At 43.6% G+C, this 26,274-nt stretch overlaps 1 protein-coding gene across 1 annotated transcript; it reads right to left on the bottom strand.

The window, feature by feature from the left end:
- Positions 1–907: 907 nt before the first annotated feature.
- Positions 908–26,274, bottom strand: SNCA (synuclein alpha). The gene is made up of 5 exons (XM_054163269.1): positions 26,207–26,274; positions 24,471–24,614; positions 18,122–18,163; positions 10,493–10,638; positions 908–931 (listed from the first exon to the last, which is right to left on the bottom strand). Exons 2-5 carry the CDS (start codon positions 24,589–24,591, stop codon positions 923–925), a joined length of 318 nt encoding a protein of 105 aa, XP_054019244.1. The 5' UTR covers positions 24,592–24,614; positions 26,207–26,274; the 3' UTR covers positions 908–922.

The following is a 26,274-nucleotide window of genomic DNA, read 5'->3' on the forward strand; positions in this document are numbered from 1 at the left end:
TGTTCACACCGCTCAGGGGCAGTGCCTGTCTGCTCAGAGCAGAGTGCACTCTTTGGGCCCTAAAACCATCACAAGGAATTAGCAGGGGGGAAAAAAAAATCCACGTACCTTCTTTACATATATTAGCACATGATGAAAAGATTACATTTCACAACGTAAACGTCAGCCCAAAACAAAATACCTAGAGCCATTGCCTTGCTCCACAGTGCCAAAGAAGAAATGTGTGGCTAAAGTAATACTGGCAGGGTATCAGCTGCTTTAGGCGATGGCCCTTCCACATTGGACGGAGTGGGAGGTAGGAGGGAGGATTATGTGGCTTCAAAGCCACAAATCCTGTTTTATGTGCTTCTGAAGGAAGCAGAGCTACAGACTGCTCCTCTTTCTGTCTGTAGTTAACCTACTATGCACAGCAAAAGGCATTCTTTATTGGCTGTGTCTCCTCACCCTGATCTTCATCTTGACTTTTCTGACCCACACCTGGCAAGCCACCTAGGCACATGCTAACAGCTCCCAGGCACACAGCTCTGAAAGCTAACATCAAAAACTCAGGAGGACAATCAACACGTCCAATGCATTTCACAATCTGGGTTTCTGCCTGCTTCACCCTTGCAAAAACTGTGTTTTTTATGAGGACAATTTTAGCACCTCACACCTCCAGCTTCCTCACAGGGAATAGTTTGCATTAAGACATGCCCCTGGGGAAAAAAAAAAAAAAAAAAAAAAAAGAAAAACCACACAAGGTTTGCAATCTACTTGTTTCAGATGTATTTCTACGACATTCAGTAAGCTTTCTCTAGTAACAAATTCCAGTCTCCAGATAAATGGAAGCTTTTGAAACACTTTTTTTGAAATAAGTACTTAAAAATTGAAAAATTACCAATAATCCTTGCACAGGCCACTCAGCTTCCTCTCAGGAACAGATTTAACACAGCTGAAAGCAGCAGAAAAGAGCCAGACAGTTTAATGACAGTTTACTGTAGAAAAGACAGGTCATCTCTTTTGCTATGTGCCAGCAGCTTTCAAGTTCCAGCCATCCACAGACTATGTACAAGCCCTTATCTATTAACCCATAGGGACTTTAGGAAGTCCTATCAGTGGTCGCAATAGCCACCAAAATTATGTGTATCATATGCTACTAGTATGTGCTCACTAGTCCTCAGACAAACTTGTGGTGGTGAGAGAAGGTTCAGTTCTCCCTCCCCCACAAAGAAAGAAACCACAGCTGACTCAGTTGGAGGAGCAAAGGATATGAGCTATATTTACAAGCAGGATGAAATGCAGTGAATATATATACAATATACAATATTTACAATATATACAGAAATGCACAGCAAAGAAAGTAATACAGAGCAAAACTCCCTCCTCCAGCCAGAGGAGGGTTCCCCCCCACCCCCCTCTCCCCCTACCTCCCTTTTTTCCCAGAAGGGTTAGAGAGAGAAAAGGTAATTAAGGAGGACAATTCTGTTAGCTTAAAGCGCATGCAAGGATTAGTTTTCTTATCTGTTATCTCTCAAGGTTAGCTCCAGCTGCTGTTGCTCGGAGGCAGAAGCAGACAGGCTGGAAAGGCAGAACAGACTGGAACTGAGAGAGACTCAAACTGAACTAAAACTTAAAGCTGCATTTTACCTATCTACCAGTGAAATTTGTTTAGACCTATCTTTGTTTTCAAAATATTCAGCCAGAGTGTTCCAGCACTGTCCCTTTCTTAAAGGCACAGCCTAAAACAGTCACAAAACTTCCTATCTATTAATATACAGATCAGTCTAACAAAAGTATTCTGCCTTCTTTCTTTCTTCCTCCTCCCTCTTAACCTACAGATGGGTTTATTTGCTTTGGGTTATTTTAGGAGATGGTGTTGGATTGATCGATAGCCTGAAAATACAGATTAATCAATTTCTCCACAGAAATTTCTCCACACTTCAGTCCTGAATAATTTTTCATTGACGTTTCAAAAACCCTCATCCCCACATCAAATCAGGCCTCAAATTGCCACTCACAGCCATGAAGCATCCCATTGCAGCGCTTTGCTGAACAGAGACCAGCAGACAAGCAGCCATTGCAGTGCTTTGCCACAATGTCACTGCAGCACCATACATTACCTGCATTGCTAGCTGCAAAAACCCTGCCAGCAGCAAATGGCACCAGCTCTCATTACAAACCCTTTGAAGAGAATGACTTCCAGACGGGCACTGAATGAATCATGTTTAAGCTCCTTAACTTCTAAGGCTTATTACACTCTTCAGCTTGGCCAGGAAAGGCAAGGAAGACCAAAACATGGCAGAAGATGCTGTAACCCAGTAATGTTTGCAGGCTTATAAAACCTGTACATTAATTTGCACCAAAATGTCACTATCAGACTTTCCCAATTGTCAAGGAGTCACATAAAACTTTTCCATTTAAAACCAGCCAAATCTTTTATGCAGCAATGGGCAAGAAAAGGAATAGTTGGCACAAATATGAGTTATCCCCAAATGAACTTAAACAAACTCTTTTCAGCAAACAGCACCTTCCTGGTGGACTGACAACGATTTAAAGTAGGAGAAAAAACACAAAACCATTTCTGTGAGTACTGCACAAAACCCCACAGGTGGATGCATAGGCAAGACTGGGACACTGAGCCAGATCCAGTCCTGTGCTCCCTTGGGAGATGTGCACAGCACAACGGCCACCCATGCATGGGGCAGACAACCACAGCAGCCTGAAACCTGCCGTGGTTAGCTCAGCTAGTGAATGGAGATGGAGGACATAGGAAGTGGAAGGGAGCTGGAGTGGCCCCAGCACCAAAACTTACTCTGTGTAGCAATATGGTGCTACCCAAGAGCTCCTCAGCTTAATTCCTCCACAGGAACCCATTATATGATCAGATGTAGTGAAGGCAGCAGGCAGACTGGGACATAAGTCTGCATTAAATTGTTATCTCACAGCATGAAAGCCATCAGGAAACCAGGAAAACTCGTAAGACCTTTAAACTCATATAGAGTAGAATTAACCAGGTTGGAAAAGACCTTTAAGAGTCCAACCTATCATCCAACACCATATGACCAATTAAACCACGGCATCAAGTGCCTCATCCAGTCTCTTCCAAAACACTTCCAGAGATGGTGACTCCACCACCTCCCTGGGCAGCCCATTCCAATGGCCAATCTCTCTTTCTAGGAAGAACTTCTTCCTAACATCCAGCCTAAACTTCCCCTGGCACAGCTTGAGACTGTGTCCTCTTGTTCTGGTGCTGCTTGCCTGCAAAAAGAGACCAACCCCCACCTGGCTACAACCTCCCTTCAGGGAGTTGGAGAGAGCAAGAAGGTCTCCCCTGAGCCTCCTCTTCTCCAGGCTAAACAACCCCAGCCCCCTCAGCCTCTCCTCACAGAGCTGTGCTCCAGACCCCTCCCCAGCTTTGTTGCCCTTCTCTGGACACCTTCCAGCATCTCAACATCTTTCCTAACCTGAGGGGCCCAGAACTGGACACAGGACTCAAGGTGTGGCCTAACCAGTGCTGAGTACAGGGTCAGAATGTGTGTTCCCTCATGATTCAGCTCAAGTTCTGCTGGGTTCACAGCACGGAAATGGTTTGACACAGCAGAGGAGATGGCCTTTCTTTAAATACTGCTATCTGAGAAAAAATACTGATAAGATGCCCCACAGCAGGAAAGACACCTTCTCTGCTAACCAGGGAAGCCAAGTACAGCTCACAATCCCAAATCTTCCCAGCACTTCAACTCTCTCTCTCCAACAAACACACTCTAGCACTCCCACCTGGAGTCATCCATCTTTCATCATTGCTTCTTTGTACTGTTCTTTTTATGTGCATATTCATCTCTATCTCGCCCAGTCTAGTTTTAAATATTTCAAATAGTGATGTTCAGAATGGCCTAAAATCAAGCTACTCATGTCCAGAAGTGCTACCAGCATGTGCACATAGATGCCACGAAGGAACTGACAGTTAAGACCTCATCATAAAGTAAAACAAAGGTAGAATAAAACCATGGGATTTCCTTGCTGGTTTCTGTGGCCTTCCTATTTATCAACATGTTTTCTGTGGGCATGATTAGCATATTTTACCCAAACAAGCCTGGTTATAAAACTAGTCTAGCGTCTACTTCAAGCACTCTGAACTGTTGTTTTTTTTCAGTGCTACTATGCAGTACCAACATATATTATGCTACATGGGGGCTTGCCCATGTCAAAACATGAAAGCAAAACAGAATCATATTCATAAAATTGCATTAAGTGGCCTCAGCATTGTGGAATTTATTTTGGAAACAAACTACAAGCCATCGAATCAAAGCCACTCACATTCCAATAGAGAGCATTCATACAGGACTATAATCTAATTTCACAAGTGTAAAGATATTAATGTCTCTGTGCAACCTAGATGATCCCTGAGCTTTCTCATCACAAAATATACATGTTGTCAGGAGGGGGAGCCTTGAATAATAAGCAGATTCAAGTCCTTAACATAGCCTACATATGGATGCCCAGTTTCCTGTTTCAAGAATATGGATTAGCTTTACAGAATTGATTTGTTACAGATGCTTTAATACAATACACCATAGTTAATTCTGAGATCAATAAGAAAAGCCCTACTACAATAAACCAATCCAGCTACACTACAATCAATGAGCGATGTACATTCATGACATGATGTGGCAGTTTTAGACTATGCCTTTAAAATTTAGCTGCAGATTTAGAGCAGAAAAGTAGAAAAATATAAACAATTCACGAGTGGGTGTAAAAAGAAAAACAAAAGATTATTCTAAACGAATTTCATTGGCCAGAATGTGTGACGTGTACCCTCGCAATCTCACACATTCCGCTGCATTCCTTTTCTTCTCCAGCTGCTTGGCTGGGGAGAATCTTATTGCTGCCAGCTGACCTTGCAGATAAGAAGTAACATTCCTCTTAACAGCTCTCTGCTTTTCTTCTAATTATAGGGGGAAAGGAGATGGTTTTGGGGGGAGTGGAGCAGCTTTCCCTGGCTGTTTTGACCAGGGGGGCTTCCGTGCTTTTCTTTTTTCCCCTGATTGTAAATACCTGTATGATATTGTAAATCCTGTGTATTTTGTACATAAGCATTGCATTCCATTGGAGAGTGTAATTTTTGCTTTGTAAATACAGCTTCCATTTGCTTCCAATTGAGCTGGTCATGCCTAGTTAATGTAATTGGGAAATTTTAACCCACCACACATGAATTCAAAGCAACAGCTAACAAATGCTTTCTTTTAAAAGGGGTCTTCTGTGACTCATAGAGCACAAGCCCTATGAGGAGCAGCTGAGGGAGCTGGGGTTGTTTAGCCTGGAGAAGAGGAGGCTCAGGAGAGACCTTTCTGCTCTCTACAACTGCCTGAAACGAGATTGCAGCCCGGTGGGGGTTGGTCTCTTCTCCCAGGCATCTTGTGACAGAAGGAGAGGACACAGTCTCACGCTGCATCAGGGGAAGTTTAGGTTGGATGTTAGGAAGAAATTCTTCACAGAAAGAGAGATTGGCCATTGGAATGTGCTGCCCAGGGAGATGGTGGAGTCACCATCCCTGGAAGTGTTTAAGAAGAGACTGGATGAGGCACTTAGTGCCATGGTTTAGTTGATGAGACGGCGTTGGGTGATAGGTTGGACTTGATGATCTCAGAGGTCTTTTCCAACCTGGTAAATTCTGTGGTTCTGTGACTCTGTTTCTGAGCAACGTGGATTCCCTAATGGGGAATCTCTCTCCTCATTCTTCTATTCTCAACCCGTTAAAAACACACATTAAAAGGGGAAATGTACCTAATGGCTGCTAAGTATGTTTTCTGTTTTGCAGCAGTCACCCATACATATGCATAGAGCAAGAGACAAAATGGGAGAAAGTAACACCTCTCCCAAGCTACATGCTCTTCACATCTTGGTACTTAGAAATTTGAAAGCATGTATTATCTGATTGCCTGAGCAGGCCTTCTGCTCTACATTATCTCAAGCACTGGCTTCCCTGAGGATGATTTATTGTCTGCTAGTTATCCTGCCAGAAATCACAGTATTGCTCCTACAGACAAAGCCAGAGTGTCACATTACAACCAAAAATCCCACCCCTCTGCCTTGCACCACAAGGCAGAACTGGCACTGCTTAGCTCAAGTGTAGTGGGTTAGACCTCCGTCTGCTTGGCAGGCCTGCTAGGGAGCTGGATTATACACATTTATTCATAAACTTGTCTATTCTCTACTGTGACCTTATATTAGAAACATAAAAGGCAAGAAGTAGAGGAGGGCAGCTGGTTCTTGCTATTATTCTATTATTCTGTAACCCCACAACCTGCTTGCTCTTCAGCAGCTACAGAAAGCCATCAACTGCAGAATTTAATTAGGTGGAGGTTATTTCAGCATTTGCCATGCCAAAAAAAAACTTATTAAAAGTTTATTTTCCTTAATCCAAGGCTTGACTTCTCACTCATAATATGCTCTATTCATCTAGGAGATTAATAAAAGATCAACAGTTTAGTTTCATGTGACTTGCACTTACTGTCCTGCTTTTCATTGGGGTCTATTATACTTTCAGGACATCAACTGGCTAATAGCACAAAATGTAATGGAAAGGTGGAAAAACTCCTTTATTTCCTTTCTGAAGAAGGAAATTGGATACCTCTGCTCAGTAGCTTTTCCTTCATGTTTCTGAGCTAAGTTTTTCAAGATTAATCAACTCTCCTCTGGACTGGAAAGATGGAGAACAGTGATCCATTAATGAGCCAAGCACTCAGAGTCCAAGGATAGCCAGAAAATCTGGAAATATTAATATGGTCTCAAAATCCATGTTTCCAGCTAAATCCAAATTTCACCATCAGACCTATTTATGGAACCTTATTGAAAAAAAAAAAAAAAAGCATCAAGAAATCAGTTTTGAAAATGTTTGAAGGATTTTCCATGCAGTAGGGAAGTACTGTGGCACAGTACTTCCTTTCAGTGAATATTGCATCCTTAGGTAAGGAAATGTTACAACTCAAAGTCAAAACCAACCTTCCATCACAGCACAAAGAATGCCAGTCACCATACAAGACTGCAGGCAGATCACTAGTAGAACCACCACCCAGCAACAGCCATTAGTCGGCAATCATGCTTCTAACTGCTTCTAGTGGATAAGCTTTATTTGCAATTCCCTGTAAAATCCCTTGATTTGCCTCCTCTTTAAGCAAGGTGTTTGCACATGGGATACACATTCTAGGACAATCTCAAACAGATGTCTGTAAGAAAAAATGCTCTGCCAAAGGCACTGCTAGCCATGCTCAAGCTCAAGGAATGAATCTGCCAGTTGTGTCTGTTTATGCCCAGTTTAGAGTAGAGTAGAGACATCACAGCCTTGAGAAGCACAGCCTTCTAGAGATGGTATACACAGAGCTAGATCAATATTAGGTATGCCTGGCTGACACCTCCCCTCATTTCAGAAATACCCACCCTGCTTCCTACAAGGGACCTGTATCCCACAGGTTTTCTGAATGTCCACACCTGGTCACCACCCAACTGCCAGTTTACCTGGAAAATCTGAGCAAAATCAATCTCATGTACCTCTGAACTGCACAGGAATGCAGAAATAGTGGGTTGTAGGATATCTTTACATGATTGACTTTTCCTATTTTTGAAAGTGTATTCATCCTTTGCAAAGCCAGTACAGAGATGCAGAGCTCATGGATACTCATCAGCTAGTTGGCTATTCTGCACAGAGGATTGAGAATCTGTATCTAAAAATACCAGTATCAACAGCCAAACAGCCAAGGGTTTCAGTATCTAAAGAATAAAGTACCAGTTCAGAATAATTATGCTGTTTATAGGGCTGTAGAATAATATGCATATACATTATGGATGTTCTTTCATTTCACAGACGTGCTTTTATTCTGTTAGAGCCATCATGACTATTTAAACTTCACAAGACACAAAACATAATTAAATGAAAATCAGCAGAGATTTGCTTCATACTTCATAAAGATTTGTTAATATTAAGACAAAAAAATATTAGATATGGTCAACAGCAAAAGGCCTATAAGGAAAGGCTGAGGGAGCTGGGGTTGCTTAGCCTGGAGAAGAGGTGGCTCAGGGGAGACCTTCTTGCTGTCTACAACTCCCTGAAGGGAGGTTGTAGCCAGGAGGGGGTTGGTCTCTTCTCCCAGTGTGATCATTTGAGGCTGTGCCTTTAAGGAACAGACAGTACTGGGACACTGGCTAAATGTTTTCGGTACTAGAACAAAAACATTCTGATATTCTAAACGAATTTCATTGGTGGATGAACAAAATGCAACTTTAAATTGTAGAGCAGTTGGAATTTTTTCAGAGTTTGGTTTGGGAGTTTGGGAGTTTTTGGTTTCAGCCTGTTCTCCCTGCCTGCTTCTCTGCGAACTACCTGGAGTTGGCCTTGAGATAAGCAAAAAAATAATCCTGCATGGGCTTTTGAAAGCTTTATAACGATTCTTTTCCTTAATAACTTGCCTTTCTTTCTCTCTAACCCCTTTTTGGGGAAAAAGGGAGGTAGGGGGGGAGAGAGGGGGGTTACAGGGTAGGAATTCCTCCCTGAGGAGGGATTTTTGTTGTGTTATTTCTCTTTGCTGTATATTTCTGTGTATATATTGTAAATACCTGTATATATTGTGTTATATATAACCTGCTTTCCATATATGCTTGTAAATAGAGTCTGCTTTCTCTCCGACTGAATTTAGCTGTGGTTTCTCACTCTGTGGGGGAGAGAGAGCTAGGCCCTCTCTCAACCTACCACACCCAGGCAAGCAGTACCAGAACAAGAGGACACAGTCTCAAGCTGTGCCAGGGGAGGTTTGGGCTGGAGGCAAGGGGAAAGTTCTTCCCAGAAAGAGAGACTGGCCATTGGAATGTGCTGCCCAGGGAGGTGGTGGAGTCACTATCACTGGAGGTGCTTAGGAAGAGACTGGATGGGGTGCTTGGTGCTTAGTGGATTAGATGGTGTTGGGTGATAGGTTGGCCTCGATGATCTCAAAGGTCTTTTCCAGCCTGGTTTATTCTATTCTATTCTATTCTATTCTATTCTATTCTATTCTATTCTATTCTATTCTATTCTATTCTATTCTATTCCAGAAAGGATGATACCTTGAGTTTCAAGAGCTGCAAACAGAAAGGATAGCCTTCGTGTAAAGCCACAAAGGAGTTTTAGCAGAACCTGGAGGGACAGACTATCGTGGCCATGCCATGCTCCTGTATCCACTGGCAGTTCATTACATACTCCATTTTGCAAATCTCCAACATAGTTTTTTAAAGGACCATGGCCACATCTAAAGCAAGATTTTACTTATAGCTGAACAGAAAAGGACCAAAAAGCCCCTCAGGAAACCTGCTTTGAAAGAGAACAAAACTGCTTGTCAGATGTTTCCAAGACTCAAGACCAAGGTGAATGCCTACCACAACATTAATACTCCTTTTTTCCTCAGAACTAAAGCAGCAATAGGATTTGTCAAACAGACAGCAACACACTTCAATAACATGTAAAGAAGAGATTTTAAGGATTCAGTTTTAACAGCTCTGGACATTATCTGTCAATAAGCTACAACACAGAACTTCTCCATGCCAAATCCACGTGATACCTGTACTTTCGTGCAAATACCAATATGCTTAATAATCCTAGTTTTTTTCTAACACAGAAAGTTTATACAGAAAACAGCACAAAAGGAAGCATCTGTCTCTTCTGGGTTATTTTTTCTCTCCAAACAACAATATGCATGCTTTAGAAAGCATCATTTCCACCAGCTATATGAGGCTACCTTTCGCCTAGTCTAAGTGGAGGATTATAACTGCAGCATATCAGCAACAAAAGCATAGTAACACTTGGTATTGTGCACGTACTTAATGTTTATCTTGGTGCTGGAATAAATATATCTCTAGTGTTTTATAGGATGAGCTAAAGCAAATTTGAACTGAAGAATTCACAATCGTTTGGAAGCATTTTTGAGTTTGTGTCACCGTATTAATGAAAGACAGCAATTCTCCAGATACATCTTGACTTTAGATGTAAAGTATCGATCCAGACAATGGATTAGTGCACAAATCCCTCTGTTCTTCATCCACAGAGGACACAAATCATACTGTTAAACCTGAGTTTTGCTGTTTGACCTTTGAGCTCTAGCAGGTTGCTTTTCAATCCCAAGTTATTTGGAAAAATAGTTATCTTCATATGCAAGAGTACAGTGATCCTACAGAAGCTGGCCCTCACTAGAGGCTGCCAAGTTCAGAATCACCACTAGATCACACTTTAAACTGTGATCCAAATCTGCTAAGGCTTTTCAGAGTAGTGAAGTTCCATGCCTAACCCTACTCCAGTTCCCAAATCCTCCAAGTCACTCAAAATACAAGTTATAAACAGCAGAGATTTTCTTTGCTGTTCATTTGTTCAGTATTAACAGAGATCATCCTGCATGCATGCTGCTGACAGACACAAAAGAAAACACTCCATCTGCCCCTCAGTTCAGAGAGACCACTCGTCATTCACTTCTTCACTTAGAAAAGACACTAAACAAACCTGTTTGGCCAACTGATCCTTCTTCACCAATCCAGTGGCTGCAGCAATATTCCCTGCTCCTTCCACTGTCTTCTGGGCCACCGCTGTCACTCCTGTCACTACAGCTCCCCCAACATTAGATACTTGTTCTTTGGTCTTCTCAGCCACTGAGCAGAAACAGAAGATGGAAAAAAAACAAACCCACGTTATGGTTCTGGGAGCTGTAAGTTTTTCAGAAAAGCCTATCAATCCCTCACAGCCCAACACTGTGAGAAGCCAAAATGCCATTACACTTCACGTACCTCAAGTGCACACTCTGGTAATGTTGGAGCAGCAGAGGTAAAAAATGTGCACCCTAAGTTATGGCTCAACCTCTTTCACATGACAGACATTTCACATTTTTCATTCATGTCTGGCTATACTTTAGGGAAGAAAACTTCTTACTTCAGGGCCTTCACTATGCCCAACTCACTCTGTAACACATAATAATTGCATTCAATATATCCCCATTTGGACACACATCCCGTTAGTTCCCCAAATGCTTGCTGAATGTTACAGGGTATGGAAGATAAGACTTTTTTACATTTAACTCAAAAAACATTGATTGTTTTGGCTTTCTTTTTGAAAAATATACTCAATAGGCAAAGCTACTGTTAATCAATTTAAAGTACAAACCGTTATCCGATTCTCTGTGCTTTTTGCCCCTCTGATATGTCCATCTATAATGTACTAATCCACTGACTGAATGCCAAAGATGCTAAAACAAGCTGGATTAACAGCTAACGTCCAAGCCCCAGGGAAACAACAACACATTTAGCTTACACATAGATCAGCAGTTGCCATTCCACCTTTCAGAACATCACTGGGTTCTTTCTACTCATTTATCCCCATGGGCTTTTTCAGACAGCAGCTTGCACTCCACTACAGCTGCTCTAGAGAAAAAGATGGGATGACTTCCTGCCTTAAAGGTACACAGACAGACTTCCAGCAAAACCCACATGTACTCATCTGAAAAAGGGACTGTTCTTCAAAAGCCAAGAAAAGCCAAAAAAGCCAAAGGCACCCTGGCTTGGATCAGAAACAGGGTGGGCAGCAGTGACAGGGCCTCCCCCTGTGCTCAGCACTGGGGAGGCCACACCTCAAGTATTGTGTTCAGCTCTGGACCCCTCACTCCAGGAAGGACATTGAGGGGCTGGAGCCTGACCAGAGAAGGGCAATGAGGCTGGAAAAGGGCCTGGAGCACCTGGGCTATGAGGGAGCTGGGAGTGTTCAGGCTGGAGAAGAGGAGGCTGAGGGAGACCTCATTGCTCTCTATAGCTCCTTCAAGGGAGGCTGAAGTGAGGAGGGGGCAGCCTCTGCTCCTTGGTGGCAAGGGACAGAACCAGAGGAAATGGTTCCAAGCTGCACCAGGGGAGGTTCAGGCTGGATGCTAGGAAATATTTCTTCCCAGAGAGAGTTCTCAGGATGGAGAAGATTCTCATTGGAATGTTCTGCCCAGGGCAGTGCTGGAGTCACCATTCCTGGAGGTGTTTAAGCAGGGTGTGGAGCTGGTGCTTAGGGCCATGCTTTAGTGTTGACCCTGCAGTGCTGGGTCAAAGGTTGGACTGAATGAGCTGTGAGGTCTCTTCGAACCAGATGTTTTCTGTGATTCTGTGAAAAACATTCAGTGTATAGTCATGTAACTTTTTGCAGCCCAGATCCCATTGGATCCATAAAATGTATTTATCAACCTATTTGCACCTTTTATGAGCAGGGGATGCATTCAGCTTGGTAGACAGGCCATCCTTTCAGATGGGGAAACACATGCAAAAGACTTTCTATGGATAGGTGTCCATATCACATGGCACACAGCATAGATGGCTATGACAAATAAAATAACAGCAATTGCAAAAAAGCTGGAGTGGTAAAAAATGTATCTAACACATGATTTTTAATAAAACAAAAGCAAATAATAAATTATCTCCTGATTGAAAATGGAGGCAGATCATTTAATGTTTGTTCCTACTTGAAGTGAAAAGTTAGTAACCGATTATTATTTATTTTATTATCAAAATCATGAACTTTCATTGCAGAGCAGGGCAGCAATGGACTTGAACACTGCCTGAAATTAAACACAGAAAAAAACCTGTTCCTATTGTCCAACCTATTCATGCTGATAAAATACAAAATAACAATAAATATCATTGCCATATTTTTGTCCAAACCCAAACAAATAACACAAAAGCCAACTAAAGCCCCCACCAAACCAACCAAAAACAAACAGAACCCAAAAACTAATGAAAGCAAAGCAAAAAAACCCAAAACCCTGACCAAAAAACAACCCACACCCACCCCCCCCCAAAAATCAACCAAAAACCCCAACAAAAGTGGGGTTTGCTGAAAAGCAAATATTGCCCTCAGGCAAGGTTGGACATAATGCTAGGAAATGCAGAAAGACATCTTTTTGGAGGCCCCATTTGATTATTACCAGCTACAGGCTACAAAAAGCTCTAGATTCTGCATATAAAGTATATACAGGAGAATCAGTCCTGCACACGTGTCTTAAGGTGTGTGTCCTGGCAACACATTCTATCTTCCAAAGAATGGTAAGACCTGATTGTGCATGGAGTCTTTCCAAACTGAGCAACACTATCAGATGGAAACTCGTTAACACTTTCACATTATTTATAACGACAAGAAGAGATCTCAAACAGAGATCTGTAAAGAAAAAACAGCAATGTGCAAATATATAGTTTAAAGTGATATTTACTCAAGAAACAAAACCCAAACACACACACACACAAGAGGTATTTTGGGTAAGTTCTGATACAGCTTTTTACTTTTCCTGTCTCTTTCCTTCTTTAGAAGAGAAGGGAAGAAAACCTAACCTATTAGATAATGTATAAAGCAGTGTCCTTTCTGTACGAATTTTCCTCTGTTCATTTTTTTTTCATAGAAGTGACAGACTGCTTTGAAAACTCCCTTTTCCAATAGACATAGAGTGGGAGAATGCTGAAAAGAAACAAACACTGCGGGCTTGATGCTGACAAAGGATGACCTATCTGCTACTCTTCTGACCAAATGCTGAAGGATGGTTGCACTGCATTCATTGCCTGTAGTCACAATCAGTTTCACCAGATCAAGATTTTTACAAAATGCACCTCAAAACCAATAAAGAAATGGAGTGAAATTGGGTGTATTATGGATGTCGCAATATAAAACATCTAGTTCCCAACGCCATTGTCAGCCCCCAACCCACCCATTTCTCAGCCTGTTGTAATTCTCATTGTTGTAATGAAAAGGAAAACAACAGAGAGAGTGAAATAAACCCTAAGACAACTGATGCAAGTGATAACCATTGTTTACCACCAGTCCCTGAGCAGTAGCCCCCAGCCAATCTTCACCCCTTCCCCCATGCTATTGCTGAGCATGGCTGCCCAGGGAGGTGGTGGAGTCATCATCATTGGAGGTGTTCAGGAGGAGACTTGATGGGGTTGGACGTGATGATCTTGAAGGTCTCATCCAACCTGGTTTATTATTATTATTATTATTATTATTATTATTATTATTATTATTATTATTATTATTATTATTATTATTATTATTATTATGGACTATCCCTATGGTCAGTGTTTGGGTCAGCTGTGTCCCCTCCTAACTTTTTGTGCACTCCCAGCCAACTCCCTGGTGTGACTGGGTGAGAAGTAGGAAAGACCTTGGCACTGTGTAAGCACTGCTCAGCAGTAACTCAAACATCTCAGTATTATCAGCTCTAGCACAAATGCAAAACACACCTCCTCAGCAGCTACTATGAAGAACATAAACTGTACTGCATCCAAAACCAGCACACAGATGTAACACAAGTAAGCTGACGCCAGAGATACTGGGAAAAACCTTTCATACACTGCCTTGAAGATAAATCAAGTGAACTACACACATAGCACAGGTTTGCAAAAGCACTCCTACCAGTAGGAGAAATCCAGACGTGCAAAATGCCCTTGACTTTCATTCTGCTATTGCCCTGCTTGGTGAGTACCACCTCTATTAATTTCCTTGCTAGTGCTGTCAGTTGCTGTTCCCACATCTGTGATGGTATTAGATATATGTGCCTCAAGTCTCATTCTACTGCAGTCCTCTACTGGTTATAGTAATAACCCCTCTTATAAGTTCTCTTGATTGAGGTTTAATAAGCTGCAATTTCAAACCTAACAACAGCATGCATGTTCAGCCTGAGGCTAAACTCTGAAGGACTTTCATAGATGTTCTGTTTAGTTTTGTTACTAAAAATACTCTTAATTGACAAATTATTGGTTACTGGTTGCAGTTCAGACCTCAAATGATTCCTGAAAGTCAATTTAAAATGCAAATCTACTGGTTTGGGATTTTTTTTCAGTTTAGAAATGCTAACAGGAATACACATGCCCAACATTAACTTCAAAATTTGAAAGTGTTGCTGGTGCTGAGACACAAGACAGCTCTAACCAGCTTTTGAGAACCCTCACAACTGTGACAAATACCAATCAGTTTACTTAAAGTCTGAAATTTATTTCTTTCCTATTTCCTTTCTATCATCCCACCCAAACAGCTCCAGTAGGACAGTACAACAGTCTTCTAGGACCCCTGGGAGTGATGGCATGTCCATACCACAGTGGCAGTGCCTGTGCACGCAGCAAGCACATCTCATCTGAAACGGCACAGTGTGCTGATGGAAATGGACCTCAGGCTGGGATCAGCAAGTAAGAGCACAGGTGCGGCTTTCCTCCTGCAACATTACTGATCTTGGCCCTACTTCTGTAGCAACTAGAGTGAGCCGGGCTGTTTGCACCTGAGACAGCAGAGCACAGCTGTGAAACTGCACCACACATTGATGGAAACATACCTCAGGCTGGGATGAAAAACTACTAAGAGCTCAGTTGGTATTCAGGTATTAAGTTCAGGTGGAATTCTCTGTGTTCACAGATGTACCAGTTTAAAGGCCTCTCCACCTGTTACTCCAGCTTGCAAGCAAAAGCACATTTTCCTCATTGAGACAGGTGGATTTCATCAGGCCTTAATCTAACTTGTGTTTCAAGACTCTTCCATGATTGTAAACCACAAAATTCTGGCAGGAGCATTAGTCCTGGAGCCAAGTATTGATACCTTGGGCATGTCTGTTCCTTCCAGTAATGAGGAGAGATTCTGGAAGAAAAACAGTACCTGTGCTCCTGAAGCCTTTACCAGTCTTCCCAAGGCCCTGAAAACTCTTTTGATCAACCTTGCACTTCTGGTCACAACATCATTAGTACCTACATGAAAGATCAGGTTTGAAGGTTGTACTAAGCTTCCTAGTTACCTATCACACCCCTGTTTCAGAGGGGTGGTGTAGCCATAGTAGCCCCTGATAATGAGGTCCCATTGGGTGATGAATGTATGAACCCCATTACTGCTCTAGCAAGGGAATTCCAGAAATGCAGAGGGCAGAGAATCTCTCAAGTCCTCTCAGGAGTCCTTTATTACAGCATTGTAGAATCCCCAGCATTACAGAGTTTCAGAGTCCCACTTACTGAACAAGTCCCAGCAGCCCTTAACAGAAGCAGCAGCAACAGAGTGTAGAAGTCCCAGGCATACCCCTGGCAGCATCCCTAAACCAAAGCCCTAGCCAAATTCCCTAATCAAAAATCTATTGCCCAAAGCACTTGATTTTTATATACTTTATCTCTCACACTGACCCACTAACCATTAGGATCCAGCAATATGTATAAACTAAAACATGCTCCGATCAAAGGTGCCAACATGTCAGGAGGCTGCTTTCTGCAGTAGCTTTCCTCAGGAATGTTGTTGGTTTGTTCCTCGCAGTGTCTGACTCTCTGGCTAGAGAATCACTCACTTGGCGCAAGTCCCAGAAGGACAGTGGCTGCAACAGTCACCTAGTGGCATCCCTACCTGGGGCTTAGAGAGGCAGCAAACTTCACTGAAAAGAGGGTCTGGTCTACAAACAGGTGCCTGTGCTCCATTCACCAATGACCATAACTTGCCATTGTTTCTTCTCAGCACTGGTCTTAATGCGGGTCTTGCTCTGAGTAGTTGCCTTGGGTTCTTACACAGGGTCCTCCTACCTTATCATGTATATTGTCTACCATACCCAGAGCCTTGTACCTATTCTGTAAAGGTATCTGAGAGGGTTGCTCTTACCAGCTCCATACAATAACTTGCTTCCTCCCCTCCATAGCCCCCTTAATGCTGCCTTCCTCCTGAAACATAACTGATCTTGGCCTTACTTCTGTAGCAACCACAGTGAGATGGCTTGCTTGCAACTGAGATGGCAGAGCACAGCTCCATCCATCAATCCTCTTAGACTCCAAGATGCACCTCCTCCTGCAGCTCGGCCCCCAGGCAGAGCAGCTCATCCCCCATGTCACACCCCTGCAGGGGCCTTCACCCTCCTTCTCAGGGAGTACCCCCACACCCCCCATAGCCTGAAGCTCAGGTGGCTGCACCATGTATTCCAACAGGAACATTGCTTGTGGGGCTGCATTGGCTCAGCTGGGAGAAGCAGAGGACAGGCCCGGTCTGCTGCCACACACCTGCTCACAAGCCATCAGTCAGCATGGCTACAGCTGGTATCAGTCACCCTCTCTCACTGAAGTCATGGCAGGGCAAGGAACAGCAGTGGTGGGAGCACCACTACTGCTCCTCACCCTGTCATCTTCACACAATAGTTACACTACACTGCAGTTACAGAGCAGCCTAATGGTAGCTTGGGAATCATCACACAAGCTGCAGACAGCAACCACAGCTGTATGGCAGGGCTCACTTACCAGCTGCAGAGGTGAAACTCCATTTTGCAGCCCAGCTTCACTGTGGATGGGCTGTTAGACTTCATCATGAACATACTGATGACACTGTTCACCTTAATTAAAACACTCCCTGTGTTATTCCTTTCTATCTAGCTCTTACAGTCCCTACTGTATCAAGAAAACTCCTTCTATGTTATTTTCCCTCCTTCATTTATTACAAGAATTCCTGCCTCTTCCACTAGAATAGGTCCTGTCTGACTGTGAGCTCCTAAAGGAGCAAAGTCCTCCTGACATGTCCCAAGTTCCTCCCAACTTTGCCCTCCACAGTTATCATACACTACCATTCCTCTTCTTCAGATCCCACTTTTCTGCCTCCCTCGATACTAACCTGGGCACCCAAGTCAGGTTTTAAGCTTCTGCAGGTCAAAGATCTCATAGCAAAAAATAAAGAAGTAAGAAAGATTTCCCCTCTTTATGCCAACTAGTTTTTAACTTTCCAGCACAGAAAATTTCACCTTTGGGAAAAACAAACCAACCCACACCAGAAAAACAGAGCCCCTTGCTTCATCAGATTTTACAAATACAAGCTACTTGCTTGTCTTTAGGAATCTGGTTTCATTAGCCTCCTGGTTCACCCTAGTATAGAGTGACTTTGATTCAGAATGTCTTTTTAAAAAAACCCTTCTCACACAAAAGCAACTATAGTAAAATTACATGTTTGATTGTAAAACAGTGTAGGCATTGTGACAAAATTAACATTGGTAAATGTTGATACAATTTTTATATCATTCATAAACAGCAGTGCTCTCCAAAAAAACACATACAATTTTTAACAGCTAAATGGTTGGTTAATCAAATGTAGGGAACAGTTGAAATTAAGAGACAATTGTCTTACCTGTAGTGACACCATGAACAACTCCTTCCTTGGTCCTGGAACCTAAAGGAAGAACAGTATTAGGTTGAAAACACACGGCCTTAAGTACTGGTGAAGACTAGATGACTGATAAGGAGGGATGAATATACAGATTATACACAGTTGCATACAGTATTTTCTAAGATTATTAAAATTAAAGGGAAAGGGCAAAATCATCAATAAAGAGCAACTGCATAAATGTATAGTGACTGTGAAAAGGTGACCGAGTACTGAGTAAATCTGCTTGAATCCTGGAAACAACACTTGTGCAGTTTATTTATTGTACCTACTGCCTTCCTAGCCATCTTAAGACCAGTGTTAAACTTCCCAGTTTGAAAACTCACATGGATGACCACGCGCAGAAACCACATTACTGTTAACATCCTACAGAGGCTCATGTGTTTGTAGAAGATCGCAGCCACATTTTCCAGAACACCCTTACAATTGCTTCTTGAAACACTTCTCCAGATCTCCACTGAACAGACAGACCTAGAGGTTAAACTAACAGGGAGCTCTTAATCAGCAAGGGAAACACTGAACAGCAGGTAATGTTGAAACATGAAGATGTTACCAGGGTCAAAATTCAAGGCATGTCGCATCCAGTGAACTCCTTGTTATACCCATATGTGACAACTTACTAATTCTGAAGACAGCAACCTAGACCTGGGACTAGGCTGAGACATAATGCAAGACCTGTGCAAGCAGCCAAACTCTGCCACCCTGAAGACCGAATGAAACAATTTCTCACATCTACACTGGCAAGAGAAAAAAAGAAAAGAAGAAAGAAAAAAAAAAAAAAAGCTGTTGAAAACACTAACTCCATGCTTTTTCCCTAACAGAGCTCTATTTGTCCTTACCACATTCTACAATCTGGCTGAATTTCATAGATGAGCACCCATTTGTGAACTATGATGCTTAAAAATGTGCAATTAACCATTAAGAGACAGTTTCACAGCTCCTACTTTAACATCACACCAGCAATAGGATGCCTTTTTTTAATTCTTTATTACCAACACAGAAATGATCCTACTTATAATGCATTGGTTTTGTCTCTATGTCATTGTTTGAGACCATCCACACTTCTGACTTGATGCTTATAAAATTATACAGCTAAATAGAAATACATGAGAAAAACAATGTTTTACAATAATACAACTCAACCCTGAAATGCAATAAACAGTCATGAAGATGTCCAATTTCACAGCATCACAGAATCAATAAGGTTGGAAAAGACTTCAAAGATCATCAAGTCCAACCTGTCACCCAAGACCTCATGACTACTAAACCATGGCTCCAAGTTCCACATCCAATCCCCTCTTGAACACCTCCAGGGACGGTGACTCCACCACCTCCCTGGGCAGCACATTCCAGTGGCCAACAACTCTCTCTGTGAAGAACTTTCTCCTCACCTCCAGCCTAAACCTCCCCTGGCATGACTTGAGACTGTGTCCTCTTGTTCTGGTGCTGCTTGCCTGGGAGAAGAGACCAACCCCTTCCTGGCTACTACCTCCCTTCAGGTAGTTGTAGACAGCAATAAGGTCTCCCCTGAGCCTCCTCTTCTCCAGGCTAAACAATCCCAGCTCCCTCAGCCTCTCCTCACAGGGCTGTGTTCCAGACCCCTCCCCAGCTTCATTGCCATTCTCTGGACACCTTCAAGTGTCTCAATGTCCTTCTTAAATTGAGGGGCCCAGAACTGGACACAGGACTCAAGGTGTGGCCTAACCAGTGCTGAGCACAGGGCACAATGACTTCCCTGCTCCTGCTGGCCACACTATTCCTGATACAGGCCAGGATGCCATTGGCCTTCTTGGCCGCCTGGGCACACTGCTGGGACATGTTCAGCATACTGTCAACCAGCACCCCCAAGTCCCTTTCTCCCTAGCTTCTCTCCAGCCACTCTGACCCCAGCCTGTAGCACTGCATGGGGTTGTTGTGGCCTAAGTGCAGCACCTGGCACTTGGACTTGTTGAATGTCATTGTGTTGGACTCTGTCCATCTGTCCAGCCTGTCAAGGTCCCTCTGCAGAGCTCTCCTACCCTCTAACAGATCAACTCCTGCCCCCAGCTTGGTGTCATCTGCAAATGTATTGATGATGGACTCAGTCCCCTTATCCAGACCATCAATAATGATATTGAACAGGATGGGTGTAGCAGTTTGGGCTGGGTGCCCTCTGCTGTGTTCATATGAGGGGTACTTCCTGTGTCCAAAAGTCCAGCCCAGTGGGTGGACACAGGAAACCAGGTATTTCATACTATAATTCCCTGTGCCACTATAAGATCCAGTGCAGGGTCTGGCACTTCCTCTTTCTTCCCTCGCCACCACCCGGTAACTTGGGGGAGACGTGTCCTGGCCTTGGGTCTGGCTAGGCCCAAGGCGGGGGGATGGGCAGTCTCTGACCTGGCCAGCTGAGACTAGCTAAGCATTGGGTTGGGGGGGGTGGGGGTGGAGAAGAAGGAGCCCTGGGGGTCTTGGGTGTACCCTCAGGTGGGGATGGGATGTTTCTGGGTCTGCTTTGCGATTTCTTTTGTCACTGCGCTTCTGGCTCTGTAAACGTTCACTGCTTTCCATTTAAACTTTCCATCACTTTTGCAATCCGTTTGTCTGAGTCATTATTTTTGTCTGTGGTGGGGAGGGGGTCTGCCTCAACCCCTCACAATGGGGCCCAGCACTGATCCCTGGGGGACGCCACTGGTGACTGGCCGCCAGCTGGATGTGGCACCATTCACCACCACTCTCTGGGCTCAGCCTCCAGCCAGTTCCTAACCCAGCACAGAGTGTTGCTGTCCAAGCCACGAGCTGACAGCTTAGCCAGCAGTTTGCTGTGGGGGACGGTGTCAAAGGCCTTGCTGAAATCTAGGCAGACAACATCCACAGCCTATGTATGTGTGGCACACACAACAACAAAAACACACCCTAGACTCTCTTAATGTCATTATTAACGTTTTTCTCACTATGCAAAAAAGAAAGCATCTAGCTCAGTCCTGGGATTTTAGAGAGGCAGACTAGCACAAACGTGTCCCCACTGAGATTCGAGTTGCTTAGCCAGAGCTAGTTAAAGAGAGGGGGATGTAAATCCAACTACGGGAAGGAGAAATTGTCCAAGGAAAACATTTGTTCCCCAGTGCTGAAGCCCATTATTCCACCAGATGGACCTTGAGCCCCTTGATTACTTCACTAGCTTTTCTATTACCCAAAGAAAATAAGACACCTTATGAAAAGCAAGTGCAGCAGAGGGATTTGGATGGTCTTGCCAAATAGGTCACAACTGCACTGTTTTACTCTAAGGCCATGTGCCAGCTAAGCATAGCTAGAAGTAAACTGCTCGTCACTCTGCTCCTGAAAAACTATTTCTTTGCTCTGCTAGAGTATAACATATCAAAAATAATCAGCCTGGAAATTTACAGTTCTGAGCACAGAACATGCCCTCAAGTGTCAACTGAGCAAAAAACTTTGGCTCCCTAGTATGACACAGAGCTCAGAAGAGTTCTTGAGCAGTATAGCATTAAGCACCCTTTTTGTCTCAGCTCCTGGCTTCAAAGTGATTGTGGGTAAGTACTGCCACTTGTTTCTTCACTGCTTCACACCAACAGCTCTTGAAGAATACATAGAGACCCAGTTTCCAATCCATGGCATACATGATGCAGCACAGGGCAGCTCAGTCCTTCCTAATCTATCATCAGGCCATTGTTTGACACAAGGACAGCATCACAAAGGTCACAATGCTGAGCTTGTATGAGTCAAAACATCAAGACAAAGATGTAACAGCTAACAGAGCTGAACAGAAAGGTCCATATATATCTTCCATGCTTACATGCCACTGATTTCAGTGGGAGTCCAATTCACCTAGGGCATCCGGATGGAAGACTCTGCATTTCATTAATTTTCCAGTGGCAATGGAAGGCTGAATGTTAAGGAGCTGTCCACTGACACTGAAAACAAGTCCCTCTCAGCCCAATGTTGTTAGGTTCTTTTTTGCTAGATGTCAGGCAACTTTCACAGCATAATCTGAATACCCAACTACAGAGATAATGAGGAAGAAACTTTCAGGAGCTCAAATGCAGTGCGCTGCCCTCCTCTGCTCATAATGGGACTTCACCACCTTATTATGCACTGCAATCATTACCAGCTAACAGAACCAAGAGATTATCACACCAACCTTAGCTGAGGCTGCTCTGGAGAGGAGCCACCCCTTTTGTGTGCTTGGGAAATAGATGAATATCCAGCTCCTCATTTCTAACCCTACTGGATCCTGTTAAAACTTCAGCTGGGGGAACTGTGTAACCCTATACAAGCTGGTACAGGCAAGCACACACCCAACACATCAGCTGCCAGAGCTTCTCGAAACAACTTCCAACCAAAGGCTCTTTTACCTGAATCACTGAACATGTGTATATAGCACATTCATCGTGAAAAGCAGACATATGCTGTGGGAAGGGTCCTTCACTATTAGCAGTCATGTGAAAAAGTCCCTAACATGGCTCAGAGCTCTGCTGCTCTCAGTATTTTATTCTTGAAATAACTAGCAAACCTGCCCTCCAAAGTTACATCTCAGCAAAAGCATCTCTGAAGACAACAGGAAATCTGTTGCCTTTGGAAGCAGAACTACGTTCAGATTATCAGAACAGTACAGAGACCCTGTCAGACACAAAGATTAACTCGGCACACAACGCACAGCTGCTAAACACAGAAATCAATGACTCCAAAAGCATGGTCAGGAACCATAAGAAAATAAAAAAGAGAAATCTCTAGCCCTGAAAAATCATTCCAATATGTACAGTGAAAGAAGATCTATTTTGATAGACAGAAAATGAGCAGACATTTTAAAATAGACTCATCTTCACAATTAGTTTTCAAAATGACTGCCATCTCTGCTGGCAAGAGCCTACTTGACTCAGCAGCAAAGCCTGTTCTAAATGAGTAGTCCAAACTACAAAGAGCAGAAATAATTTGTTACACACTGGCACCAGCCTGCAAGGGCAGAGGGAGTCCTGAAAAGACACTGGAATTGTAGAAACTTCAGTGCTCCCCTTAAAAGAAATGCCTCTGGTTTTCAACTCCATTTCACTTCTCTTTGGTATCTGTGCACAGCTGCCTAAGCACACAGTTACAGAATTTACCTGGTACAAAAATCAACACAACCAGAGAGTGAAGCTGGTGAGCCTAGAGAGAGGGCAACTCTAGGAAGACTTTATAGCCTTCTTCTAGGATTTAAAAGGGGCTATATCAAAGATGGGGCTCTGTCAGGGAGTCTATTGATAGGATAACTGTTTTAAACTGAGAGAGGGTAGATTTAGACTGGATATTAGGAAGAAATTCTTTACCGTGAGGCACTGGAACAAGTTGCCCAGAGAAGCTGTGGATGTTTCCTCCCTGGAAGTGACTGAGCCTAGGCTTGAAAGGTCCTGACCTAGAGAAAGGTGTCCCTGCCCATGCCAGGGAACTGGGACTAGATGATCTTTAAGGACCCTTCCAATTCAAGCTATTCTATGAAAGGATCTACAAAAAAGGGTATCTTTCCCCCTCTATTATTTTACAGATTTCTCCTGTTCATCAAGTAATTATTTTTTTTAATGACCACTTATTCATACAGTCTTGGCAGATTATTTTCCTGTGAAGTTTTCATGGCAGCATTTGCAAGACAGTCCTCTAAAGCCCAATACTTACCAAGTGAAGATGATGATCATGCAATTGAAATACTGATCTGGGATTCAAAAATAATTTTATACCAGGTTCTGTGTAAGCCTCTTGTGTGGTCTAGATAAGTCATTTAAAAACTGCTTTGCTACCTGGGAGTCTACCTGCCCTACTTCATTAACTATAGTGGCTTTTCCTTCAGAAGACATGAAAATATCTGCTATGGTTTGCAATAGTATGTACAGAACATGAAGTCCTTTTCAAAAGATGCAGAGGTGACTCTGTCATAAAAACATTAGCATCAACACGCCAAGCTGTCATCACGGCTTATGCTTAATTCCTGAATTAACCTCTCGAGTTTCTTCTCTGAAAGTTCCACTTAAAAGCCAGGTGTTTTATGAGATGCTCTGAAGCTACCTCCCACTTTGGCTTTTACAACACAACATCATCTAGTACTGCATTACAGCTGTGCCACCACAGAACAACACAACATGGCGATGTAAGAACCAACACTCAGCTGCAAAGAACTGGATTTCAGGAAGGCCCAACTCTCCTTTTGTTTGTTTTGCAGTGGTCTCCTAAGAATGATTACATTTGGGTTTGGGTTTTTTTTTTGTAGAAGAGTATCTCTGATGAGGATTCAGCTATGAATGTCAGGGTACACTGACCAGCAGCATAATCTCTGCTGTCCACCTACCCACATAGAGGACACCCTCCTTTGTCTTTCCTGCCGCCTCTGCCACACCCTGCTTGGTCTTTTCTGCTGCTGCTACAACTCCTTCCTTTGCCTTGGAAAGTCCTTTCATGAATACATCCATGGCTGAAGAATTTCTTCACACAGCTCTAGGAGAAAAATAAATAAATAAATGAGACCATACACTTTCAGTAAGACTTTTTTCCAGTTTTTCATCCCAAAAAGGGAAGAAAAAGTTCTTCCATTAAAGAACTAGAAGGAGAAGGAACATGATTATGTGAATCATCTTTATTCACATAGCAAGCTAAACAGCACTGCCAGAGCAGCTCCCTCAGTCCAAGCAAAGCTTGAGGATCCTGTTTCTATAGAATCCTACAGAGAAGCTGCTGGTAACACAGTTATGTTTGGAAAATGGATTCACCCACGCAAGTCTCTTCCTCACCTACCAAGGCATCATGTCCTTCATGGGATAGTTCTGTTCATGCATTTGATTGCAAGCCCCTGTGAAATGATGATACCCCACCTCTCTTCCAGAGGAAAAAGCCAACTTAAAACATCAGCAACTTTAAAAAAACAAGAAACCAAAACAACCCCAAAAACACTTTCTAAATGACTAATATTCACTTGTTAAGAAACTGCCATTAAACTCAGAAGGACTGAAGCAAATAGAAAATACTGTTTTTCCAGGAGCCAAGCCTTCTGTGCACAGTCCACACAACCCTTCTGGAAACAGAATTCTCCCAAATGGGCTCTTTGCATGTATCAGGACCGAGAAAACACTTTACTAAAAAGCAAAATCAAGAATGTGGGATTTTAAAGCCACTGCTCTGAAGCTAGCAAGTGAGTTCCGTGGCAGCTATACAAGCCTGTGCTACACTCAAACTACTCAAATAGTAATTAAAATCAAGAAGTCAGGGCCCCTTCAACAAGTCCCTTAACGATAGCCCTTTCTCTTCACCCACACAGAAAGTGCTGCCTGTTAATTTTCAGTTCTCTGACAGCGGCTGAGTGGGAGTGGATGTCTAGGATGGGATCTGGGCTGCCGCAGCTTTCTACTAACTCGTGACGAGCGTGCGGCCCCGGGCGGCGTTTGCGCTCCTGCCAAACTGCCCACGGTACCTGCTGCGCTGGTGCTGCGGAAGGGGGCACCTCACACGCACAGTGCCGGAGGCCAGTGCGGCTGCTCCGCCACGGGGGTTCCCAAGCCCATCCCCATCCTTGGGCTGGGGGCAGCGCCGCGACCAGGTGTCGGGGGCACCTGAGGACCGCGGACGGGCGGATGTACATCAAATAACGCACAGACACCCACAGAGGGAGGAAGAAGGGCACGCGGCGTGGCCATAACCGCAAGCAGGTGGCCACGGCGCCCGGCTTCTCCTCCCTGACCGTGGCCGCAAGAGGACATTCAACAGGACATACATACACGTCCCTCAAACCCGTTTCCGATATTTTTATATATATACGCATATATATATATATAAAATCATATGTACGTATATGCACACATACATATCTATATATACACACATATATATCTACATATACACATACGCAGACCCTCTACGGCTACACAGACACACAAAGCGCAGCTCTCGGTATCGCCGAAGCGGAGCCGCTCAGCCCCGCTGCTCCCTCCCCGAGTGCCTCTAGGGACCGCAGCCGCCACCGCCCCGGAGCGGTCACCGCGCCCTCGGCCGCCACCGGAGACGGAGTCTGCCCCGCCCAGCTCCGCTACTTACCGCCAGGATCCTCCACACCGGCGACCGACCCGTTAGGGGCAAGCGTGATGGGATAGGAGGAGGAGGAG

The sequence above is a fragment of the Dryobates pubescens genome, chromosome 1 (genome assembly GCF_014839835.1).
Source record: "Dryobates pubescens isolate bDryPub1 chromosome 1, bDryPub1.pri, whole genome shotgun sequence".
In the NCBI taxonomy this organism is placed as follows: domain Eukaryota; kingdom Metazoa; phylum Chordata; class Aves; order Piciformes; family Picidae; genus Dryobates; species Dryobates pubescens.